Source organism: Pituophis catenifer, unplaced genomic scaffold, assembly GCF_029215685.1.
Source record: "Pituophis catenifer annectens isolate HBS135680 unplaced genomic scaffold, rPitCat1.0.hap2 SCAF_4, whole genome shotgun sequence".
In the NCBI taxonomy this organism is placed as follows: Eukaryota; Metazoa; Chordata; class Lepidosauria; order Squamata; family Colubridae; genus Pituophis; species Pituophis catenifer.
Genome location: NW_027256884.1, coordinates 25,456,878 through 25,470,433, shown reverse-complemented (window position 1 = coordinate 25,470,433; position 13,556 = coordinate 25,456,878). Strand labels below are relative to the sequence as shown.

Below are 13,556 nucleotides of genomic sequence, written 5' to 3'. Positions count from 1 at the left end.
CTATTTATTACTATTCCATTCATTGCCTATTGCTCCATTAATATTTAATTAGCAAGAAATGCTAAAAACTCCCAGTTGGCTGACCGGAACTCAAAATGGCTTGCAGAAGATATGTATGTTTATCCAAACTACACGATACATTATGGGTATCTTCAACATTTGCATTTTAAATGATAGTTAATTGACTTCCAGCCTCTGCTATGACTCAAGGATGAAAGGCTATACCTTTGCCAAGTCTCTCATCCCCTATCTAAATCAAATATTTGCCCCAGATAACAAACTGCAAAGCCATTGCTGTTTCACACTTGGGGAAAATAGCAGCTTTTGAAAAGTAATTTCTTTAGGGACTCTGGCATTATGTGCTTTTTTTCTGTATGTGTGCCACAGCCCTACAAAGGAGTTTGAAGTCAGAGGCTGTACAAATCCTAATGCAAAGAGATATTAGCATTCAAAAGTACATTTGGGTCTTTAAATATAGATCATGGATATATTTTGTCATACACATATTAAGGAAGGGCATGCATAAGAGATGGCTGGGACTCAGAGTGTTGGATTTGGATATAGGACTTTTGTGGCCTTTGTCAAGAAAATTTCTGTATCTGAATAAATGCAAAGGGATGGGAGAGAACACAGCTTCAGCAATAGTACACAGTACTATGTGTAAAGACTATTTCCATCAGGATGTCCACTATAAACTAGAAATGTACCTACCATTCCTAACTTCTCTTCCCTCACCCACATACATACCATTCACTCATGCTTTAAATTGTATGTTCCCATTTGGGTGAAACAAGTTCACAAAATCTAATTTATTAGGCCTGTTTGTATAATAGAATAGAACTGACTTCTAATACGGGGACACAAGCCAAGAATGGACACCAAGCCAAAGCAAGATACAGTAAGTTTACTTCCTTAGCCAGTTGGAGTTCAAAAGCCTTCCAACAGAATCTTTATTCTTTGTAAGTTAGCTAGCTGGCAAACATAACATTGCCTTTCATCCTGACATCATCCATAATAAATTCAGTAGTCCATATCTGCCTTTTCCTTTGTAGTAAACATGGAAGACAACTGTCCTACCAGCACCATCCTTAAGTACAGTGCAAGGAAAGGCAGTGATGAAGCATCAGAAGGACCTCCACAATCACTAAATCTGTTAGAAGTTAGTCCTCTTTCCTGTTTCCACTTCAAGTTACATTTCTGGGCAACCTGGGCAACCTTAAGCCTGATGGACTCCAACTCTCAGAATTCCCCAGCCATCAAAGCTGGGAGTTGAAGTCCGCCAGGCTTAAAGTTGGAGACCCCTGCTTTAGAAGGCAAAAATGGTACCTTTCTGAACCAAATCCAACACTAGACTATCTGCAAGTGAGGCATTTCTGAATTTGTAACAATCGAAAAGTAAGACTTATTTTTGCAAAGGTATGCAATCCAACCCCATGCAGTCCAGGTTAATCTCTATATTCAAGGCAGAAACAATGCATTAGCAAGATACAATCAGACAGCAAATTTGCACTGGCAAATATCAATATTCTTTGATCTTTTACCAGAAGATACCAAGAAGCAACAATTGGGATTATGCACAAATACACGTTGGCTGTGAGTTACTGTAGATCCCAGCAGCATTTCAAGACATTCAAGATCATCATGCAGAAAGTTCCTTAATAAGATAGGAGACCTAGGATTGGCCTGTTTAAATATCAAATTACAATTTTCCATTTCCTCTGAAAATGCTTAAGGATAAAATGCAGAACAACAAAGCATAATATGATGGCAGAAATTGAAGGACTGAGGCAAACAGCTTTAATAATGACATAGAATGATGACATACAAACTTGATATTCTATTTTTTTTTCCGTTAAAGTACTAAGGGACAAATTCCAAAGAGTTTCTCCTTAAATATACACTAATAAAATGCTAAGTATCTATACCTTTTTCTCAAGACCCACATTTGACAGTCAAAATTAGAAAGAGACAAGCTGAACATTTCTATTATTATTTTGGTGCAAAGTGTGCCATTAGTTATTCTCTCCTCTTCTAAAATTAAACCAGTGCCTCGTGTCAATTATTTGAAGTATTACAAAGAGGGCTGAATTAGAAATTAAAGGAAACTCATGAAGTAAGGGGAAGGAAGCAAATATAAAAGAGAAAAGTTGGGCAAAAATCTACATATAAATTACATGCCATATCAGTATTAGAACAACTCCAAGCACAAATCGTTCAATATTCCTTTATGATACATTTTCATTCATATTTAAAATTTGACAATCATTCCACATATTAGCATAGATTCATTTTTCTAGATAGATAAGCATTTTTTTTTTGTATGATGGACCAAAAATTTAGAAGCTATAAAATCATTTTGCCTTCATAAAATAAGGGCTTTTTGTAACAAAAAGTCTACTTGTGATGCACAAGTGAATTAAGTTGAATACAAGATTTTAGCTGCATACAAAATGCAGCTAAAAAATCATTTTCTGGATCTCACAGCTACATGCAATAATATGTACTCCTCTGAAAAAGAAGTGATGATCGGTCCATGGTACACTGCAAATTCAGTAAACCCACTACATTCCTGTGGCTTTTACTGCTTCATAGAACTCCTTGGCATTTACCCAAAATTCTTTTTGAAAAAGCAAGAAACTGCTTCAGTCCTCAGTTTTATAGCCAATCGCAGCACAGCACAGCAAAAGAAAGCTGAGCAAAAAAGAAAATGTTGCTTTCAAAACACATTTTAGTCATCATTAACATTGATTGCATTCTGACTCTGGGAAACATCCCAGTGGGTTCCTAAAGATGGTATTTGTCCTATATGGTTTGATTTTTCTCAGGAGTTATAGCATCTCAAAACTTTACAACATGGGCAGTCTTTTGGCGTGCTACAAAACTGAAAGTATCAAAGTGCCCATCTCTGTAGCCATTCCATATACAATAATGCCAATTTAGACCCTTTGGAAACATAGTCAGCCAAATATGACAATCACATTCAAACTACACCTTAAATCTCATTTGTATTTTAGGTCGGCTTCACTATCTATTTCGTGCCGGAGGGATCCATATCCCTCAGAAGTAGTGATTAATTGCACTGTACCTGAAAAGTTGTTCTTAAATCAGAAGGTGGGAGCCAGAAAGAAAACACATTATCATAAGTGAGAGCTGGACAGGTGGATACGAGAGGGGGACAAAAGTTTTTCATAGGAGAAAGGAAGACAAGAGAAACTCAACAACTTTGGGAAAGCCAGTAGCCTGAAAATACCCATCCTCCATCATATTGCCTTGCAAACTCTGTAAGGCTTCGTCAGACTTAATTCAAAATAATCCAGATTTCCATCATCTCCTTTAGCAAAAAGCTTAACCAAAAATGTTTTGTAATGGCACCAGGTAGGCATTAGTCAAACCAGGTCTACATTTCCCTTAGGAAAGACACAGCAAACGATATATGCGGGGAAGCAAATAGAGAGGCCAGAGTTAGGAATCTTAAAGGCCTCTGACAAACAGTTCCATCTTACTTTTTCAGGCAGTCTGTCATGACAGCAAAGCTGCAACAGCAGCTCGTGATACCCACACGGGCAGCTCCAAAAACAGCCTCCAACCATCACTGAAGTATCAGAAACAAGCCAAGAACAAGGAGCATTGTTCTGGGAAGTAATCCAAACTATAGTCCTATGAAGGAGTGCCTGGAGGGGAAGTTTAAGGAGCAGGAAACAGTCATGAATTCACATTCTACACCCCCCACCCCTCTGGACGATGCCTTCTCTCAGAAAAGGGAAAGGGGAAATCTTGGATGCTTTGCCTCTTTCCTGACTCCCAAACCTGCAAGGTTTTTTGTTTCAGGCATAGCCAAAGAAGACCCCAGAAGAAGTTTATTTGGGACAAGCTGGCATCCTCATTCCAAAGATGAGCTGGTGAGGGCAGAAGCTTTTTTTGGGTGGGGGTTTTGTTTTTCACTGGAAGATCTTCTCCACAAAGTAGCTCTGCGCCTTTGGCAAAGTTGTCTGCCACCAGCATGCGTTCCCTCAGACCGCAGTGCTTGGCAGTGAGGGGGGGTGGGGAAAGGGAGGGTGTCTTCCGGTCTCAAGAAGCACAGCCCACCAAACCCCGACTCCACCCCAGCAGTATTGGTCCTGCAGGGAAGCTTTTCATGCATCAAGCTCCTGGGTTCCTCTTGTGGGGAATGGGGCATTCTGGCCTCCCCAAGCTGCTGGGAAGAAGCTTCCTTGCTGCAGCAGTCATGAAACTACTGAATGAGGGGGAGGGAGGAGACAAAGGGAAGAAAAGCTTTCTCGGGAAGCAGAGTTTGTCCCTTTGGTATCACTCCAGTCCCGAGAAGGCAAGTAAGAAGGCTCTGGTGTGACTGTCCCAAACTCTGGTAGGCCCCAGCTTTTCCAGTCCTGCTGCAGCTTGTTGATGCTGGGTGACAATGCAATGCATGCTAGTGATGTACTACACTGCAGTACCAGCATCAGGAACTCTTGTTTAAAAGCTTCCACTGCAGGGCAGGCAATACGACAAACACACATACTGTGGACAGATGCACACACAAATGCATGCATGGCTTAAGCAGCCTTTCCACTTCTGCACCCCACTCCTCCCTGATTTTGCAGGCGTACCACACGCTTTGGAGATGCTTGTCTCCAAAGAATGGAAGTGACTGCAGATACCCCAACTGACATCCCAGAGAGGCATCCCATCCCACAACTGAAAAGTCTGTGGGGGGGGGGGGGGGGGGCTTGCCTGCTTCCCCGCCAGCACAAGCCTTCGCCCCCTGTATGTCAATGCTGTTCCCTTCCTTTCCCTCTCTTCCGTTGACAGCAGAGAAAAAAAGGAAAAGGGAAGGTTGGAAGGAGAAAGTGAGCTGTAGGGCACCAGCATTTCCTCTTTTAATGTCCTGCAAGTTCCTTCTTGGAGTTGCCTTGGACGGAACGCATGACTGTTACGCAGAAAGCAAACAGACAGACTGGCATTCCAAAGGGCCCTTGTATCTGAGCGGCAAGGCAAAGAGGAAACCTGCCAAGGCACATTCACACATGCAGACACACACCCCTCTGCTACACTCTTGTTGAGCGGGTGGACTTTTCTTTAGTTCCTTCCACAGGCACAAGTTCCCTGAAAGTACCCTCCTTTGACCCTGCCACCAGCTTAGGATGGAGAAGGGCTGTTGAAGAACATACAGCTGGAATTGCAAGCCATCAGTTCACTTACTTTTGAAGCACAAACCTTGTTTGAAAGTTGTACCAAAAGTCTCATAAAGCCCTTGGATGCACCTACAAGCCACAGGCTTGTAAGAGTGCCGAAGCAAGGCCTTGAGATCTCTTCTGAAAACTAACTGCACCCGTGGGTTATGGGGGAGTTTCGATTCAGCAGCGTGCTACGATTTCATCTTCTAGTGATTTAAATTTCTCTGTTTCTGGCTTCAACACAGTCCAAACGGATCTGTCTAATCTTGTCCAGCCTGACCCTTGCTTGCTTCCATACAGTGGTACCACACATGCAAGTCGACACTGGCCTAACTCCATTTCCCCCAGTTTCCCCTCAACAGGACTGCAGATCTGCCTTCGGCGAGCAACAGACAGTAATACAAAGGAAAAAACAACGTGATGTAATGTATTGCTTACCAGTTGGGTTCTTGTTTTTCTTAAGACTCTTGCCACAAAGACACTGCAGCATATGCGATCCTTTGCTGAAAATGTTCCAAAGAAACCACATTGATTTGGGCGAAAAGCAATCCAGCGCTTATACACCCTGAGATAGATGAGACCCTTGTGGTTGTTGCATAATAATAAATTGAGATCAGTTCTCCTCAAAAGGTGCACCAGTTTTATCATAGACAACAACAAAGGGAAAAAATAATAATAATAATAAATTTGATCTCCCAGGGTTTTTTCCCCCCTTTCCCCTCACGTGGTTTCTTTCTTTCAGACTTCTCTCAACGGATGCGTTTTTCAGCCAGAGTGAACGGTTATTTCCCCTCCAGAATGACGGTGGATTATCACCCAAAACTGTGGAAGGAAAAAAAAAGACATAGATCCTCTCCTTCTTTCTGTCTGTTTCTTCCCTTTCAGATCCAAGCCAACCAAGACATGAGGCGATGAGATTCCAGCCAAGGCCAAAAACTAACCCGAGACAACAGTAAAGAAGAGAAGATCCCCAAAGAAGACACCATTGCCTGTTACTTGATGGTTAGGAGGATGGGTGGATCTGCAGAACAAAGCCAAAACAGGATGCATCCTACTAAAAGATAGCCATGGTGCAGCCCCTGGAAGAGAGATCACGCAGCCAGTACCACCACTACCATCTATCTCAAGTCTGATGGATGAAAGCAGACGCTCCACTCGGAAAGTGCTGATTTTACCATCAAATCATCTCAGTGACATATGCAATTGTGTGGCACCTGCAGTTCCCAGTCAGGCTGCACAACAGATGCAAAGCTTAGCCCTTAGCACGCAGGCAAACATACACACCACGGAGGCAGCTCTCTTCCCTTTCCTTCTCTCTCTCTCTCTCTGCTTCGCCCAAGACCCGGCTTGCATTAGGAATTTCTCTATCTTCCCTGCACATGCAGAGAGAGAGAGAGAGGGAGAGAAAGATACATGCACACACACTCTCTCTCACACACACACACACGCGCGCACACACCCGCACTCACACAAACTGGATTTTGCTCCTGAGCCTTGGATATGAGTTACAGGCATTCAACCGGGAGTAGGAGGAGTTGAAATTTGCATTGAGAGACTGGCTTTCATGACGTAGCCACGTGCTTCCAGGCCTGTCACCAGTGAGATGCTTCAGCCAGCCCAGGGAAAGCAGTGTCACTGCAGTCTCTCCCTCCCCTCCCTTCTTCTCCCCCTCCATTCCTTTCACCAAGCATGCTGCAGCTTAAAATACTGGACAGAGCCTGCCACTTGTAACCTCCGGGGAACTACATCCCTGCATGCTAACTAGACCCCAGATCCACTACTCAACACATAGACTTGCCTGAGACATTCCTTTCAAAGCTCTTATTATTAATGGGAAGAGGAAATTTAATTACAGACTGAACCATAGGGTCACAAAGAAGAAATAAACTTTCCCTTTTCCCTGAAGAGCCAGGAGTCCACACAACGTACACACTTTCCATCTACACACTCCCCTCCTCAAAAGAATTATGTCAGCAACATGAAGGAACTAACAGGAACATATTGCCCCTTCTTCTCTGCACACCTCCTGAGAAACAAATAGATTTTCTTGCAAATCCTGAACTGAAAAACTGACATCTGTCCATCTTGTGTTATCCAGGAGAAAAAAAAGTGCTGATTTTGGAACTGAGAAGAATCTCAGCTGTCACCCCAGTTTTAATGATTGACAAATTTTGCTCAGGACTCTATGTAAAATGAGAATAAAAATAGTCTATGCTGCTTTATTCTTATGGCAAAAAGCAAGGTTAATACAGAAAAATATCTGATATATTTTTATTAAAAAATGAGTTTGTTATTTAAAATGCCAAGAAACCCGTTTCCTTATTGATATAGGCCTAAACATCTTTTTGCAATCACATGTTATCTCCATCTACCCCATTCCTTCATTCAGGCAAGTATGTCCCAAAACTGTTCCAGTAACAATGAATGTAATCTCTGGTATGTTCTCAGATCTTTAGTATTATCACTTTAACACCTCCATTTTACTAAAAGGAGACCTACCCATAAAACTAATTTAAAAATGGGAAGATTTTTTTTCTTTAGAAGGAAGATATTACTTGTTGCTCAAGTAACATTTAAAAAACTCTTTAGCTGACATGTAAAAGTATTAGTTTGGAGACAGTACACTGTCTCCAAACTGAAAAAAGATAGTGATTTAAAATATCTTTGGTAAACCCTTTCTTACAAGTGTTCCCCAATAAATGGTAAATATGATGGATTGCAACTAGTAAGGCTGAACTAGTTGGCCATGTCATGTGGGGGAATTCGCCAAAGAAAGCAATTATGTCAGGAAGAGTTAGCAGTAAAAGCAAAGCAGGCCTCCACAGAACAAAATGGCTGGACGCCATGAAAGCTGACACCAGCCAGAGAACACAAAAAAACCTCAAAGAACCAGTGCAAGATTGGAAGATGTGGACAGACCTGGCCCTAGAATCATCAAGAGTCAGTCATGGCTGAATGGATAACATCATCATCAGAACCCAATTCTGGGAGTTGAAGTCCTCCAGGCTTAAAGTTGCCAAGGTTGGAGACCCCTGATGTAGAGGATAGGAGAAAACCATATTCGTTTGAGTGACTGGCTGGTGCTTTGTTCAGTTATGCAAAATGTTCCCTATCTGAAACTTTTTTTCCACCTAGCAAAAGAGAAATTATCCAGTAGTTGGATCCATTTGTCTAACAACCCTTGTTGGTAAAATAATAAAGGCGCAATCTAGTTTTCACTAGTTCTACCACTGTATTGCATACATGATAAGTGTGACTTTTTACTGCTTTTACTAAACTTTGTACTGCTATTTAAAAGAGGACATTTTCATGATCTGTACACTTCATAAAGAAAGCCCAGCGCCTAATGTTAAAAGTTATAAGAAACCCAGTGTCAGTAAAAATAGTTTTCTTTTTCAATTTTCTATTGCTTTTCATTTTTTTAATTGCTTGTAAATTTACAAATATCCATTCAGGTTACTTGTGAGACTGCCTCTCCCTAAAGTTATGTATCTGTTCTCCTAGGTTACATAGAGTGAATGATCTTCGGGTTCCCTGCCTTAAATGGTGTCATTTGATGGGCCTTTGGAGGTGTGCCTTTTTGGTGGCTGCCCCAGTTCTCTGGAACAGCATCCCACTTGAGATTAAAGAGATCTCTACCCCAGTGATGGCTAACCTTTTTGCCATCACGTGCCAGGAAGGGGGGGCGGCAGGGGGGTCGCACGTGTGCGTGCTCATACCCATAATTCTATGCGACCCACCCACCCCCTGCTCACCCCACTCCTGGCACACAATGGCCCGTTTTTCTTTCTCACCTGGCTCCAGGACCTCTCTAGGCATCTGGGGAGGGCAAAAACAGCCTTCCCCACCCCTTCAGAGATCCTTCGGAGGCCAAAAATGGCCCGTTTGACAACTTCCAGTCTCACCGGAAGCTGAGCTTGTGTGCCCACTGATATGGTTACGCGTGCCAGCTGTGGCACGCGTGCCATAGGTTTGCCATCACGGCTCTACCCTTTTCAGCCTTCCAGAGGGCTGGGGAAAAGGGTACTTATGTTTTTATCTTTATTTTGTGTGTTGTGAGCTGCCTACAGTCATTATAGGAGATAGACAGTCATATAAATCCTGTAAATAAATACATTCAGGCCATTCTGAATTTCTGTTAAGCATTTTATTGGGACTACGTAATACTCTTGGGGACATAATTCAGGTGTTCAACGAAAAGAAAAAAGAGAGCAAAGAAGAGGATGTCTTGTTCTAAAGCAGGAGTCCCCAACCTCCAGGCCGCAGCCTACTATCAGGCCATGGCCAATTCGGAACAGGGCCGCATGAGAGGAGGGCCAGTGCACATGTGCAGCTCCACTCAACATGAGTGGCAGACCAGAGCACACACTCATGTACGCACAGGGTCACTCGTGTGAACAGTGTCACTCGTGTGAGCCCCCAGTTCCCCTCTCCTCCGCTCAAGCCAGGCCACCAAGTCGCAAAGATTGGGAATCACTGTTCAAAAGAATCCTGAATTCACAAATTCAGAAGTGCATAATTCTGTTGCAGGTCTTTCTGACTAAGCAAATTATTTATCTCCATTAGGTGGGGGCAAAAATAAATAAGATGAAGATAAAAAAAAAGCTGATGACTAAGTGATGGGAATGTCATCTGGATTCTTCATAAAATTATCCCAATTAACTACGCAGATTGTTCATTGAAAAGATCTGGAAGCAAACTTGGCATGAGGCAGCATCATATGTCTATGACTTGAAACTCGTTCACCTCTTCGCAGATGATACTGCATTCAAAGAGTCCACATCAGTAGTTTCCTGTTGAAAGTATCAAGTATCAGGAAGCTCAAACTGCCCAAGGAGCTGCTGATACAGTTCTACAGAGGAAATATTGACTCTGTCATCTGCACCTCTATAACAGTCTGGTTTGGTTCTGCAATCCAACAAGTCAGACACAGACGTCAGAGGATAATTAGAACTGCAGAAAAAACAATTGCTACCAACTTGCCTTCCATTGAGGACCTGTATACTGCACGAGTCAAAAAGAGGGCTGTGAAAATATTTACAGACCCCTCGCATCCTGGACATAAACTGTTTCAACTCCTACCCTCAAAATGACGCTATGCACACCAGAACAACTAGATACAAGAACAGTTTTTTTTCCAAGCACCATCATTCTGCTAAACAAATAATTCCCTCAACACTGTCAAACTATTTACTAAGTCTGCACTACTATTAATCTTCTCATCATTCCTATCACCCATCTCCTCCCACTTATGACTATATGATTGTAACTTTGTTGCTTGTATCCTTACAATTTATATTGATTGTTTCCTAGTATGATTTGATTGCTTATTTGAACCCTATGACTATCATTAAGTGTTGTACCTTATGATTCTTGACGAGTGTATCTTGTCTTTTTATATTTTATCTTGTCTGAAAGCATATGCACCAAAGACAAATTCCAATCACACTTGGCCAATAAAGAATTCTATTCTATTCTATTCTATTCTATTCTATTCTATTCTATTCTATTCTATTCTATTCTATTCTATTCTATTCTATTCAGTGGGGTACTATAAGATTCAATCCTGGATCCTGTATTCTTCAACATTTTTATTGATGTCATGGACGAAGAAGTTACATTTGTGAATGATGCAAATTTGGATGGCCAATCTAATATAACAATTTTCCTACTTTGGACATATTATGCAAAGCCTTAGCTCTCTGGAGAAGGCTCTAATGCTGAGAGAGGTGGAAGGAAAAAGAAGTAGAAGATGACCATCAGCAGGGTGGATGGACTCAGTTACAATGGCAATGTACGCACAGTTAGAATATGATCAAGTTAGGGACAGACTGTCACAGAGAAAATCTATCTATGTGCTCACTAAGAGTTGACAGCAATTTGATGGCACAAATCAATCAAGGTAATATTAAAGAAGACAGAAATAAAATTCAACATCATTCTGATAGGTGCATGAAAGTTTAATGTAGCAGAATGAAAAATCAAGAGACAAATGGAAAATTGCTCATGTGAGAACCAGAAGACAAATGCAAAACTTTCTCAGGAGACTTTCTCAGGAGAAGACAGTACTTGAGAAAAAGAAGAGGACTGTTCAGAGATTGTCACAAGAAAAGGTCAGCATCTGTACTATCTTCTAGCACAAATTGCAAACATATAATAACGGTCTTAAATTGCAAGAAGGCAGACTCTAAATGAATATTGAAAGAGTTGTGTGACAATGGAACCAATTACCCAAAGATGTTGTGGCAGTAGTGGGTTTCACTTACCTTTGCTACCGGTTTGGAACTGTGAACACGTGTGCAGAGCATCCGTAATGATCTCCGGGCGGGTGGGCGGAGCCTTCCACCACCGCTTCCGGCGAACTGGTAAAAACCCACCACTGTGTTGTGAGTGTCCCTTACTAAATATATTCCTGTGGAAGATAAACATCTGAGATGTTTTGATATATATTCCTTCAATGAGCAAAGGATTGGACCCAATTAGTTAAATGACCCTTTTCAACTACTGCATATGATTTATTCTGTGCCATTTGGCACTTGAACGGAAAATGAAAAAAAAAAACTAAAGCAGAGGAGAACAAAATGTTCAAATGGCTAACAAATGTTGCTTTAAGACAAGGTCTACACAATGAAAAGTGAGATGGAAGTGAGGATTTCTCAATAATCTTTCAAATACAGACTATGCACGTTTACTCAGAAGTAAGTCTCAATTATTTTACTGAGATTTATTGTCAGGGAATTGTATAGAAAGTATCATCCTTTATCTGCAATATTATTTCAGTTACACTCCTAACTGATTATTTTGTGGTGTTCAGTAATAGTTTCAGAAATGCTTTTTTAGAAACTTCTAAATTTTAATTTTAGAGATATTTGCCGCTTTTCTTTGTGTTGCTTTACAGAAGTTGCCTGAGTGATCTGATTTTAGATTACTACTGGGATGCAGCAAAGTAACCAAGTACTGCACTGTACTGTGCTTATCAAAAAGATGGCCTGTTTTACTGTGGCAAAAAGTTGGATGGAGAAGAACCTATGAAAGTAGAAATCTATCAATGCCATTGAGGCTACTGAAAAATGCAAATCTGCACTTTTTTCCCGTTGTCTTCCTTGCTCTATCAATATTTTCACAAAGCCTGTCTAGTCTACCAGTTTCTCCTACCAGGTTAAAAAGAATTTTTGTAAGAAAAGATTTTTTTAAAAAAGTCAGATGATGAATTTAACCACATGCTCATGGCTACCATCTTGATTTTTTTATTTAATTGTCCCAAAAGGACAGGTAGGAAGCAATGCACATGTATATTTTTACTTATTTCTAAACGTATTACTTTTGTACAGAGACTCCTAAGATAATATCCCAATTTTATTTATTTATATCCTGCTTTATTATTATTTTTATAAGCAACTTAAGGTGTTAAACATACCTAATCCTCCTTCCTCCTCCTAATTTCCCCACAGTCAGGTTAGGCTGAGAAAGGATGACTGGTCCAAGGTCATAATATTAAAAACATGATACTAAAAAAAAATGATATGTAGGAAAGACTTTGGGAGATGGGGCAAAGAGATGCTGTTTAATTAACTTATATGGTTGTGTTTCCTATCTGGTCTACCTGATAAGTCTGACAGAAAAGAAATGACACCTTATGCTACGCCTTGTTTATTGTAATCATAATTTGCACTTCTTTAAGTCAGAAAGGAGGAGCCTGAATAGCTCAACAGACAGAAGCACTGTAATTTAACATCAGCTGTCTGCAATTAAAGTAAGATCGAATCTCGCCAGGCTCAAGGTTGACTCAGCCTTCCATCCTTTCTAAGGTAGGTAAATTGAGGACCCAGTTTGTGGGGGCAATAAGCTGACTTTGTATAAATATACAAAAGTATGAAGGCTATTGCTTAACGCACTGTAAGCTGCCCTGAGTCTCCGGAGAAGGGCGGCATATAAATCAAATTTAAAAAAAAAAAGTGCAGTATTTGTAGAACCACAATGTCTAGCAAAAGACATTGTCTTAGCAAAAGCTAAGCAAAACCTTTCAACGTGACACAACAGCTTCTGAAAGGAGATAACTGCGTTCAGTGGGAATGGAGTGGTAAATTTTACACTTTGAGGTCTAAGGCATAAAAATAATGATCAAATAATCTTTTGTGTTTTCAGAATTCAGACACCACATATGATATAATAGTGGAAAGCTTGGGATTAGTTTGGTGGTTTGCAATTTGGTGCACTTAATAATGAAAGGGATGAAATGAGCAGGGCTTAATAAAATATTATTTGGTGAAGGAAATACTGTGAAATGTGTGCTATATTTGAAATTAACTGCAGTCCTTCGCTACCATTAGGTAGGTCCAAGATAGATTTTCCATAATTGTTTCCTAGTGTATTCTTTAAATTATT

The 13,556-nt window shown here is 40.8% G+C and overlaps 1 protein-coding gene across 1 annotated transcript in view; it reads right to left on the bottom strand.

Moving 5' to 3' along the window:
- Positions 1 to 5,819, bottom strand: part of FGF14 (fibroblast growth factor 14) — a 364,608-nt gene extending 358,789 nt beyond the window's left edge. Inside the window, exon 1 of the mRNA XM_070944320.1 lies at positions 5,610 to 5,819. Coding sequence (XP_070800421.1) covers positions 5,610 to 5,819 — 210 coding nt within the window. The remainder of the gene's footprint in view (positions 1 to 5,609) is intronic.
- Positions 5,820 to 13,556: the final 7,737 nt, after the last annotated feature.